Source organism: Erithacus rubecula, assembly GCF_903797595.1.
Source record: "Erithacus rubecula genome assembly, chromosome: 5".
In the NCBI taxonomy this organism is placed as follows: Eukaryota; Metazoa; Chordata; class Aves; order Passeriformes; family Muscicapidae; genus Erithacus; species Erithacus rubecula.
This window is the reverse complement of record NC_136687.1, coordinates 58,203,463-58,214,603: the sequence shown is the minus strand read 5'-3', so window position 1 is coordinate 58,214,603 and position 11,141 is coordinate 58,203,463. Positions and strand designations below refer to the sequence as shown.

Below are 11,141 nucleotides of genomic sequence, written 5' to 3'. Positions count from 1 at the left end.
TAGAACCACAGAATGGTTTGGTTGGAGGAGATCTTAACTCCATCTCAGTCCAACCCCCCTGTCATGGGCAGGGACACTAGACCAGGTTGCTCAGAGCCCTATCCAACCTGGTCTGGAACACTTTCAGGGATGGGGCATCCACAATTTCTTTGGGCAACATGTTCCAGTGCCTCACCACCCTCACAGCAGAGAATTTCCTCCTAGTATTGAACCTAAACCTTCTCTCTCTCAGTTTGAAGTTATTACTCCCTTGTCTTGTGACTCCATGCCCTTGTAAGAAATTTCTCTCCCTCTTTCTTGCAGGTTTGATGGGATTGTCTCTCCTGTGCCACTCCTCTCCAAGCACACAGTGAGGTCAGGAGTTTGATTGCGTTTCTCTGCCCTTTCCAATGGGGAGGAAAAGCCTCTGACGGAATCACTGAAGCCATCAATCTGAACAAAAGAAATACCTCAGACGTGGGAAAACAGCGTTTGACCTCAGTGAAACCCCAAAATGGTACAAACCTTTCAAATGCTTGAAGGAAATTTTTCTTCCAGCTCCCTTTATTGCCATGCACTTTGATGGCAAATAACTCTCCCATCCCTGGCTCAGCCATGTCCTGGGAGCTTTGTGTCACCCCAGCACTGCCCCAAGGAGCCAGGCACCACAGGATAGTACAAGTAAAGTGCAAGTGCTAGCATCCACCTGTACTGCATCCCCCCAACTCATGGTGGAAACCTTAAAGCTGCAGAGTGAGCAAGTGCATGCAGTTCAGTTTTTTCCAATTTTCACACCCTGAAATGCAAAGCTGCACAGAGCTGTTGTACTTTAGCAGAAGGCACTGAACACAGGGGGCAAACCTGCACCTGGGGGGCAGAGGCAGCACCTGCCCTTTCTGTCCTAAACCTGCTGCTGTTTCACCTGCAGAGCAAAAAGTGGTTTCATGACAGCGTGAAAACTTCCAAAGCCACCTTTAAAAAAACCAAGATGAGTGTCTGAGTGTTAAGGTACTTTTTGCAGAAGACACACACTTCTCTATGTATTTAGGCCAGTTTGGATGGGGCTTTGAGCAACCTGGTCTAGTGGGAGGTGTACCAGATCCCAGACCTGGTAACTTACTCTGGCTCATGAGGTGTTTCTTGTTCCTGAAAAAGAGAAAAACAAGCAAACAAACGGAGGAGATCCAATATTTAGATATTGCTCCAACGTGTTAGGGCCGGGGTGGTGGCAGGTCTGGGATTTGTGATAAAGCTGTGACCTAATCTCACTGATTTGCTGGGTTTTGTTCCCAGAGTTCAGGGTACTACAAAGTGCTCACATTACAGAGCATTTTGTAATGGCCTGCATTTTGCCAGGCATGTAAATAGAATTAATTTCCTTTTGCTGGTTTCTGCTCAGAGAAAAAGGAAAAACATAAGAAACGTTCAGCTGCAGAGGGCCAATATATGAAGGTTGTGTACTGATAATGGAGACTGATACAAAATGCATTTTAGATATTCTCCCCTCACTCTTTTATTCTAAAATTGAATGTTGCCAAAAGAATAATGAGCCATGTGTGCAGCTGATGCTGGTTTGCATTTGTGTTTGTGCTCTGAGAGGTAAGAGGAAAGAGAGGCATTCCTTATGCTGTTGCTCCCTCTTCTTGCTCATCACATTTTTCCCCAGCTGGTGACCATGGCACACACATTCCTGTCCTTCTATATATATATATTATACCCCCTACATTTTGGGGGACCCCAACCACTGAGCTGCATGGCAGGGGTGCCCCTTTCCCTGGCTGCAGCAGCACCTTGGTCTCTTCCCATCATGCTCAAACTGTCCTTCTGGTTTTGTTTTCCTTACTTATTTTTGGCCCTGAGGTTTCCTTTCAGAATAGCTGCAGGGTGTGGAAATAGGACGGTGGGGCAGGACAGGAGCGCTCTGCTCTGCTCATTTACCGCCCTACAAAAATAATGACTAAATTGGGACTTGGGAGCCATGTCAGCCTGAGCCAGACAGGGACACTCTGACCCTGAGGTCCCCAGGGGCTCAGCAAGCACACTCAGACCATACAGGGTGCCCTTGCTGGGTGCAAGCTGCACCTCAAAGCTGTGGCCGGTGGCTGGTGCAAACCCCACCTTCCACAAGACCACTTTGGTTAAAGCCCCATCTCTGCAAGCAGATAAGCTGTTCCATTTATTGTTTCCAGCAAGGTGAGATCATTTTCATAAAGCTTTCAAAACCTGCAATCACTCTTAGTAACAGATTCCTTTCAGGGTGATCCCTCCAAGCCCTGCCACCTCGGAGAGAAGGATTTCTTGCAAAAGCATTGAGAGACCAAAACCAATGTTCCAAGCCTGCCTTGTGATGCTTTTTAAAGTAATAATAAAAAACAAATTTCAAATGGGAAGGTTTTGGATGTGCTGGCTGAGTTCCCTGCTGGTGTCCTGCCATGGTGCCGGTGAGGTTGCTGCTGCTGGTGGCCTGCCCAGTCAGAACCCTCTCCAGGAGCTAAACATAGGTGCTGGCTGCACAAGGCACTTGGGCACACGTTAATTATCCTGGTGCTTTTTAGGGATCTTGGGTGAAATATGTGTTTTTATAGTCACTTTTCCATGTATTTTTTTAAGCTGCCCAGAGCAGAAGCCCTTTAATTACATTAAAAATCGCCTCCCACCAGGACTCTCTGTTCTCAAGCCCTGATGAAATTTTAAGCTCAAAGCTGGGCACATGCTCACTGCTTTCCTAGGCCATGAGCTTGGGACAGAAGGGGACAATGGGAAGCAGGGCCCTGCATTACCCCCATTAGGGCAGCCCCTCCAGCTGCTCCAGCCCTGCAGATGGGGGGACAGGGGAATCCTCACAGTGCTGATCTCTTTATTAGAGGCTGCTGTGCTGGCACTGAAAAACTGCATGGCTGTTTTTTTTTCTTTTTCCTTTTTTTTTTTTTTTTTTCTTTTCTTTTTGTGTGTGGGTTTTCCTGGCACAAGGCGTCAGCTGAAAGCCAGTTCCAGGCCTCCCTTATAATTAGGACTCCTCACAGTGCCACAAGGGGCTTTGAAGGCCATGGGGCAGCTGTGCCTGCAGCCCCAGGGGTTGCATGGTGGGCACGTGGCATGGCTTGCTGCCAGGGCTGCTGGACCCTCGGGGAGCTATGGGGGACCTCTCCCTCCTCAGAAACAATTTATGTGTTCCATCAGCAATTATTAACTGCCCATCATGTACCTGTCAATGGTGAGTTCCCCATGTTGCTGAGGCTGTTTGTGCCCCTAGTTTTGAGAAGAAACATTCAGGTCTTTCATGGCAAAATGGATTTTTCTGTCCTAAATAACTATAGTTTTACCACTGGCTAAGCTGACTATCACAGACCTGCCTGAAAGCATTTATTTTTCAGCACCTCTGTTCCCTCTCCTAGGGCTGTAGGGATGAAAGCACCAAGTGGGATTTGCAGTTCTCCTTGCCACTGTGGGAAGCAAAGCTGCATTTGGTGAGGAGTCATTCCCTGAACTGCTCCAGCCTTGCTGAGGAGTGCAAGAAAAATCTGGGAAAGAGGGAGCAGAGGTGCACTGAGCTGGGTGGCTGAAATCCAAGCAGGAAATGATAAATATAGGTAAAGGAGAAAAGATGTCTGTGCAGAGGAGGGTGCTGGGGGCAGCATCCGCTTGCTGTATCCTGCCACCAAGGTCCTCAGTGTGATTTGAGTGCACGTGTGGGTGAGGTGTTTTCATTTCCCCCCCACCCCCAGGCTGTTATTTTGCTTTGCTGGGGACATACACAGATTTCAGCTGAGCAATGCCTGATTTCTGAGAGCAGGGGACTGGCCTGGCCCCTGTGTGGGTCTGTGGAGTTTGCAGGGCATTAGAAACAAAGCAGACATGCATTTTGTAGTGACTCTGTGGTGGAAATGGCTCTCAAAGGGGGTGACACCTGTATCTGAGACCCCTTTTCTTTCCCTGCCCTTACCAAAGCCTCTGCAGGCATCCTGGAGAGGGATTTGTTTGGATTTAGCATTTTTCTTGGTCTAACAGCTCTGCCCAAGTGGCTGTGGAGTCGGGCCTTTGAGGTCGGTCTTTTTGTCTACTTGAAAAAAACAGTGACAAAATTTCCCAAAAGGGGAGGTGGACACCCCCCAGGAACAGATTTCCCAATATTTATTTTAATTAAAACCCAGAGTGTTATTATACCCTCGGAGGCCAGACCCTCAATTAAGCGGCGCGGCGCAAACCTCGCTGGGTTTGGCAGCGGCGCGGGGCGCTATGTTTGTGCACCAAATCTGCCAGCCTTGGACTTTTGGAGGGTTTTTGGTGCATGCTGGAGGGCTGGCGTCACTCTGGGCAGGGCGGTGACTGCCTTGAGGGGGGGGCAAAGCCAGGCCTTATATCCCAGCGGGGCAGCAGCAGGGAAATCTGTGCTGGCTGACTCTGCGAGGAGCTCTTGCTGCTGGGGCAGGGTAAGGTTCTGCTGCTTTTCCCAGCTGGGCTGTGCATTGATGGCTGCTTTTTGCAGGGAGATGGAGAGGCTCAGCTTGCTGGCTTTTAGTCCTTTCCTGGGTCTGTGGCTTCGTGGAGCGCTTGGGTGGAGGGGATGAGCATCCAGAGCCTTGCTGCGAGGTCAGGGAAGCTTGTGGCCACTTGTTTTCTAGCCTGAGTTAAGCAAAAATAGAGCAACTTCTCAGAGATAAAGGTAGTTTATCAATTATACAATTCCCTATAAGCACAGCTGATACTGAGTTTGGGCAGAGGTAGGTTAGTGGGCCTGAATAAGCTCAGTGGGATGCTGGGAGCGTTGCTCCCTGGGGAATGGCAGGGGTGCTGCTGGAAGGGTTGGGTGTGCTCCTTGCTGGAGGAGGGCAGGCTGTGATTTGGTGCTTTGGGTGTGGAGCTCAGACCTGCCCAGAGCCCCCTCCTGCTATGCCTGTGGGGGGCTCTTTGCACTGGTGCCTTGGTGCTGCTATTTTTGCCAGTAGCAGGCTGTAGAAGCCATTTGTTTCCATTATTTATTTGCTTTTCCTCAGTGAGGTTAAACTGTCAGTGGTGTAATTCCCAGGAGCACTGCTCCCTGGGCAGAGCCCAAGCAGGTCTCGGAGCTATGGGAGTGGCTGTGCTCCCAGTCACTCCTCTTGCATCTCCAGTGGGGCTTGGCTTTCCACCCTCCCTCAAAGGCAATGGGGAAGCAGGAATAAGTTGTCCTGCTCCAGAAAAGCTTTGAGTCCACTACATGGTAAAACTTGCTTTTCTGGTATTTTGTGGCTTCTAGAAAAAAAGAAAAGGGAGAGACAGAAAGATAAAAGAAAGAATTGGGTCTATGGAGCAATTGGGTGACCCCACCAAGAAATGGCTGGAGGTCAGCCTTTCTTCTCCCCACTCACCCACGTGGACACAGGCATGTGGATGGTTTGGAGTGGTGCTGGTGCTTTCTAGCTGAAAAGTAAGCCCTACAAGTGTTTTGGTGTTCCTAGAGACAGCAGCCATGAGGAGTGTCCTGGTGCTGGTCTGCCTGCTGGGGATGGCATGTTCCTTCTCGGTGAGTGCCAGCGAGGGGGAGCACCCAGGGCTGCTGTGGGGCTCACACCAACCCCCCTTTCCCCCAGTATCACTGTGGGGCTCACACCAACCCCCCCTTTCCCCCAGTATCACTGTGGGGCTCACATCAACCCCCCTTTCCCCCAGTATCACTGTGGGGCTCACACCAACCCCCCCTTTCCCCCAGTATCACTGTGGGGCTCACATCAACCCCCCTTTCCCCCAGTATCACTCTGGGGCTCACACCAAGCCCCCCTTTCCCCCAGTATCACTCTGGGGCTCACACCAACCCCCCTTTCCCCAGGTCAAGAGCTGGCTGCGGCGACCCAAATGGGACGACTCGGAAGAGAACGCGGTAGGGTCTCCCCCACCCCACGTGCTGGTCCCACATGGGGCTGACCTTGAGGAAGAGCCCATTTTGGTGGCTCCTGTACCCCAGGCTGATGGGATTTCCCCTCCCTCTCCTGGCAGGTTTTCAAGAGCCGGCACCGGCATTACCTGTACAGGTACATCTACGTGTATCCCCCGCAGCGACGGTACCAGGTGGGTGCTCCCAGGGCTTGCTGCTGCTTTGCTGCCCCCAAATGCAGAGATTTTGGATCAAATGACTTGGGGGCATGGTCTGTGCCCTGTTGGCATGGCCTGTGGGCCATGAAAACTGTACTCATGACACCACTGGGAACCCACCCACCTGCCTGCCTCCAACCTGGTTTTCCCTCTTCTTAGGGCAGTGACTCATCCGAGGAAGAAGGGGATGGCTCGGAGGAGGAGGAAGGGGGGGTGAGTATGGCAAACCAGCAGGCTGCAAAAACAAATACGGGAATTTGGGAGCTTTCTTTGGTTTTGTAGTCTCTGCTCATCAGCATTTGTGGTCACTGGCCGCCCACAGACTTGCACTCTGGATACAACTGGATTTTCTACTCTGGGGCTTATTTTATTATTTTTTGTCGATTTTTTTTCCTTTTGCTTTCCTTTTTCTTTATGGGTGAGGATTGCACCAAACAACCCCGAGACAAATTCTCTGGGTTTCCATTTCCAGTGGCTCAGAAAGGAGCAGGACAGGACAAAAGACAGAAGCAGAGAGGTTCACACAACAAAGGAAGAAGGTGCTGTTAGGAGCTCCTCTTACCTTCCTCTTTCAGGGTCTGCTGCCCCTATAGCACTGAGAAAATCTCTATGGAAAATCCAGTTGTATTCTGCATGTGTGCCTGTGGAGTGACACAAATGCTGCTATATTGGGAAAGTCAAATTTGTACCAATCAGATAGTAAAGTTGCTCCTGTCTGCTGGATCAGTATGAGCTTGGGCACCTCTGTAGTTGTGAGAGTCACCCAGGTTCCAAAATTAAGTGTAAGGAGTTACAAAGATCTTTTGTGCCTCTTCAGGCTGCAAATGCTCAAAAATAATCCAGTGGGCTCAGGCACACAGGTGCTTTGAAATAAGGATCTTAAAAACCTGTGTGTCAGGCCCAAACAAGTCTTTTATTTTTTACTTTTTAAAAAGTTGTTTAATGAAAGCCAGGGGATCTGGTTTTAAACCCCACTTTGAAAGTCTGTCAGGACCTGGGATATAGCATGGTGTAGCTCCTGTGCCAGCCCTGGCACCTCCCTGCAATTTGCCCCATTTTACCTCTTTCTCTTCTCTACCACTGCAATCTCTAGGGATAAAACTGAGTAGTGGGATGGGCAGCAAAATATATAATTTCATTTCTCAGGAAGAAAATAAGTGGTATGCAGGAATCTAGCTGCTCTTTGGGTCTGCACTTTTCATTTTGAGAGCACCAGAGCAGTGGCTGTTCCCATGCAGGGAAGTGCCTTCACTGGCAGGGTGGTCAGCAAGAGGAGTTGTGCTGAAAGGCCCAAGGTCAGATATAGGTATGAAATTGCCTTGTTATATTGGCTGCTGGATGGGGACCATTGCTTCTGCTGGCACAGCTGGCTGCATTGTGGAATTTCCAATGGCTCTCCTTGTTGGAGAGAAAAGCAGCCTGGATTGTCTCTGCCATCAGGTGCATATGTATTTCAAGGTCTGAGATGGCCCAAAATGCCAGAGTAGGTGTTCTTGGTCTTGGAGCAGCAGGGATTGCCCAGGGCAGTGATGACACTGACCTCAGGTCTCCCTGCCCTGGCTGGACTTGTTTGCTGGTAGTAACAAGCTCCTCCTCCCAGGCTGGGCACTGGGTGAATTGTCCTACCAGTTCCTACTCCAGGCTCTATTTGCATTTGGGGTATTCCTTACCTTTTTTTAGCTGTGCACCCCACTGAGAGCCCTGCTCTGCTGCTGATCTCCAGGGCCAAGTGTTGCTGATGGCTGATTGCTGGTGGGGTTTGGGCTCACGCCTGGCTTTGAGCCATCACACTCTCACTGACCATCCACACATGACGTGCAGTGTGTCCACATGCAGTGTGCCTGTGGCTTTCTTTGTTTACTGGAAACTGGGGGAGGTAACTTCAGAAGAAAACCTTTAGATGCTTTGTAAAGCAAAACGTGGAGCCAGAATGGGAACACCCAACTCCAGCCACCACCACTTAATTGCACAGCTCCAGCTGCCCTGCTGCAGCTTCTCCATTTCAGCCTGGAAGCAGACCCGTGGGAAAGCAGGGAACTCGGAGCAATGCCCAAATGCTGTGTGGAGGCTCTGTACCCCGCTCACTGCTGGGAGGCCTGCACTCCACTCCAGCTGCTGACTCCCTGCCCTGTCCTGTCCTTGTCCCTTGTCCCTGTCCCTGCAGGAGCCATTTTATGCTGGCATCAAGGCAGCTGGACACCCTGCTGGAGTAGCGCCTGGAGACTGCCAGGATACACTGGGAGGAGATGCCACATCCCCCCAGCAGGTGTGGTTTGGGGAGCTGGAGGGAGCACCCAGGGAGGGGGCTGTTCACTGCATGTTTGCTTGTACCCATGGGATGCCCTGCACTCTGTTTCTGCTTGGGGGGCTGCTCTGGAAATGCCCATAGCTGGATCAAGCTCTGGGCACTAACTTGGGTTTGGAAGGGGTACCCCAAAAAGACAGTCCTGCCATGCAAGGGGTGGGGGGATGCTCAGCTGTGCCCAGGCTTGCCCCTTTCCACATGAAGCTGCAGCCTCCTGATAACCCAGTAAAGCTGTGCTGTCTTCCCTCTGCCAGGGCAAGGACTGCCAAGGCACCCTGAAAGGGATCAGGCAGAGGATTGCCGGCAAGGGGGAGGACTCTGAAAATGAAGACAGTGATGAGAATGAAGAGGAAGAGGAGGAAGAGGAGGAAGAAGAAGTAGAGGAGAATGAGAATGGTGTCAATGGCACAAGCACCAACACCACAGAGATTATTGGACCTAATGGCAACGGCACTGTGGCAGCTGAGGAGGGCACTGGTGAAGCTGAGGAAGAGGAGGAGGAAGAAGAAGAAGAGGAAGAGGAGGAGGAAGAAGAGGAAGAGGAAACCGAAGCCACCACCATCCCAAGCACCACCAACGACGAGGGTCTGACCCAGGCGACAACTATGGATGACGGGGGACCCACAGACGCCACCACAGACGCCACCACAGATGCCACCACGGCTGGGGAGCTGTGGGAGTACGATGTGACAGCCAGGGAGCACAGCCGGGGCGAGGAGGGCACCACCGAGGCTGGGTACGAGGAGCAGGACGAGTACGCGCGCGGGGACAGCTACCGCGCCTACGAGGATGAGTACGGCTACTACAAAGGGCACGGCTACGACGTGTATGGCCAGGATTACTACTACAGCCAGTGAGCAGGGGGACAGCCTGCTGCTGTCCCTGCCTGCCCAGCCACTCAGGAAGCTGCACCAAAGGCTCCCTGGAGCCACCGCACGCCGGAGGGGACGCCAGGCAGCTGGCTCCATCCCAGGCTTGTTTTTGTTTTTGTTTTTTTTTGTATCTTGCAAAGTGAAATCAAATGAAATAAAGCAACTGAACTGAGCTTGTTGGTGACAAAAGGTTTGCTGCCAAATTTTCTGGGGTCAGTGGGGCAGCACAATGCTTGATGAGGGGCTATGGTTGCCCATGAAGCTTAGGGCTGAGTCTTGTTATTCCAGCTGAGATGCACATGAAAGGAGGGAGGAACAGCAAGGCTGACTTGGAAAGCCTCTGTGGAATCCCATCTGAAGAATGAAAGGGCACTCTTAGGGATGCTGCTGTGGGATTACAGGCACATTTTATGTAAAGTTGATGAAAATTTCCAATATGTGAGCAGTGATAACGTTACTGCATCTTCCAGTCCTTGGTAAAGTGCCTCACATGGCCTGACCACACACCAGGCAATGTTAGTAAGAGTAAAAACACTAACTTTTCTTTCTGCACATCACCAGCTGTAGATGCACACCCCTGTAATAAGGGCTTTGGTTCTTCATCCCTGCACCAGGCATATGAGTACAAGACTGGGCAACTTAGATATGTCTTGAACACCAGAACTGCAGCCCAAAATGTCCCTGTCACACATCCTCATTCCCAGAGCAAGGTAGGGCTGTCACAGTGGCAGTGGTGCATCCACTCCCCTCCTCCATCAGCCTGGCTGGGAGTCCTCAGGATCCCTGCTCAGGGTTGCTTCCCAACAGGAATGTGTCCCTGGCCAGCTGGTGATCTGCATTATGGATAAGGGTAGAACAATCCCGCTGGGTTTCAGGCAGATGCCACTATTTGGGAATTGTGATGGCCCTCACAGGTACCAGGCTGCTCTTGCACTCCTAGGAAAGAAACCTGAGTTCAGCTCCTGATGCAGGTCCAACTGCAGAACTAGTCTGTTCCTGTAGCAGCAAGCCACTGGCCATTGTACAAAACTTCTTCCGTATGCCAAAGCCAGGCCGCAGCTTTTGGAGAGACAGGAGGTGCTGCCTGCAGCGTGGGCACCCCTGGGGACAAACCCCTACAGCAGCACTGGGGAGCCCTGCATGCACTGATGGTGTGGGCACACGAGAGTTCCATCATCCCCATCCCCAGGGGGTGCCCAGAGACGTCAGGGAGCTGGCATGGACAAAGGGCCTGGCACTGCCAGGGGCCGGGTCCTGTGCTGCAGGGCACGTAGCCCAGTCCCGTGTGCGTCAGCCCCCAGGCATTGGCAAAGCTCTCCTCCAGGAGCTGAGGCACCTGGGCTGCCTGCCCTGGGGTGCCATCCCAATGCTGCTCCCTGGCCGGTGGGCAAGGGTCAGTTTCCTGCCAGCTGCAGGATTTGCTCCTGCTTGGGGCTGGAGGCTGATGGTTTAAGAGTTTCTGGTGATAATCCAGATCCCAGGGTTTGGGTTAGGGCAGAGTGGGGAGTGGGATGGGAGCTGCTGTCACCCCATCACAGTGAGTGCCTGAGCCAGGCTGGCCATGGCAGTGGCAGCTCTTCTTGGCTAGGGTGTAAGTTAGCAGCAATGCCACCAAAAGCAGAGGTGAGGAGAAGGAGGGTTTGTACATGGTGCACACCCTTGTAGCACTTTGTGATGAAGTTCTCAAAGGGACCTGTGTAAGCAGTGCATGGAAAAATAGATTTTTTTCTTTTTCCCACTTTTCTATTTTGCACTTGCATAGGTTCAGCTCAGAAGGGTAGCGGCTGAAACCCAAAAAGCGAGTGTCAGAAGACACACTATGATGGTTTCTCTCAGCTTGCCCAATGTGCCAAAGGGCCAGCACCAGGCCTGGCTCTGGATAGTGCCCTTCCATTTCTGCAGCCCTGCCAGCTTTC

At 51.6% G+C, this 11,141-nt stretch overlaps 1 protein-coding gene across 2 annotated transcripts; it reads left to right on the top strand.

Annotated features, from left to right (window-relative positions):
- The first annotated feature begins 4,314 nt into the window (after positions 1-4,314).
- On the top strand, positions 4,315-9,379 carry IBSP (integrin binding sialoprotein). 2 transcript variants are annotated; one of them, XM_079305498.1, is made up of 7 exons: positions 4,315-4,409; positions 5,418-5,482; positions 5,786-5,836; positions 5,953-6,024; positions 6,208-6,261; positions 8,213-8,314; positions 8,608-9,379. In XM_079305498.1, exons 2-7 carry the CDS (start codon positions 5,429-5,431, stop codon positions 9,208-9,210), a joined length of 936 nt encoding a protein of 311 aa, XP_079161624.1. In that variant the 5' UTR covers positions 4,315-4,409; positions 5,418-5,428; the 3' UTR covers positions 9,211-9,379. The 2 variants fall into 2 exon arrangements, with proteins under 2 accessions (XP_079161624.1, XP_079161625.1); XM_079305499.1 differs by having other exon boundaries at positions 4,369-4,409; positions 5,342-5,482.
- Positions 9,380-11,141: the final 1,762 nt, after the last annotated feature.

Bases quoted from the DNA above. Each gene is read 5' to 3' on its own strand.
- IBSP (XM_079305498.1), top strand. From the start codon at position 5,429: ATGAGGAGTGTCCTGGTGCTGGTCTGCCTGCTGGGGATGGCATGTTCC. The intron at 5,837-5,952 runs GTAGGGTCTCCC...CTCTCCTGGCAG, and splicing joins ACGACTCGGAAGAGAACGCG to GTTTTCAAGAGCCGGCACCG. The intron at 6,262-8,212 runs GTGAGTATGGCA...CTGTCCCTGCAG, and splicing joins CGGAGGAGGAGGAAGGGGGG to GAGCCATTTTATGCTGGCAT.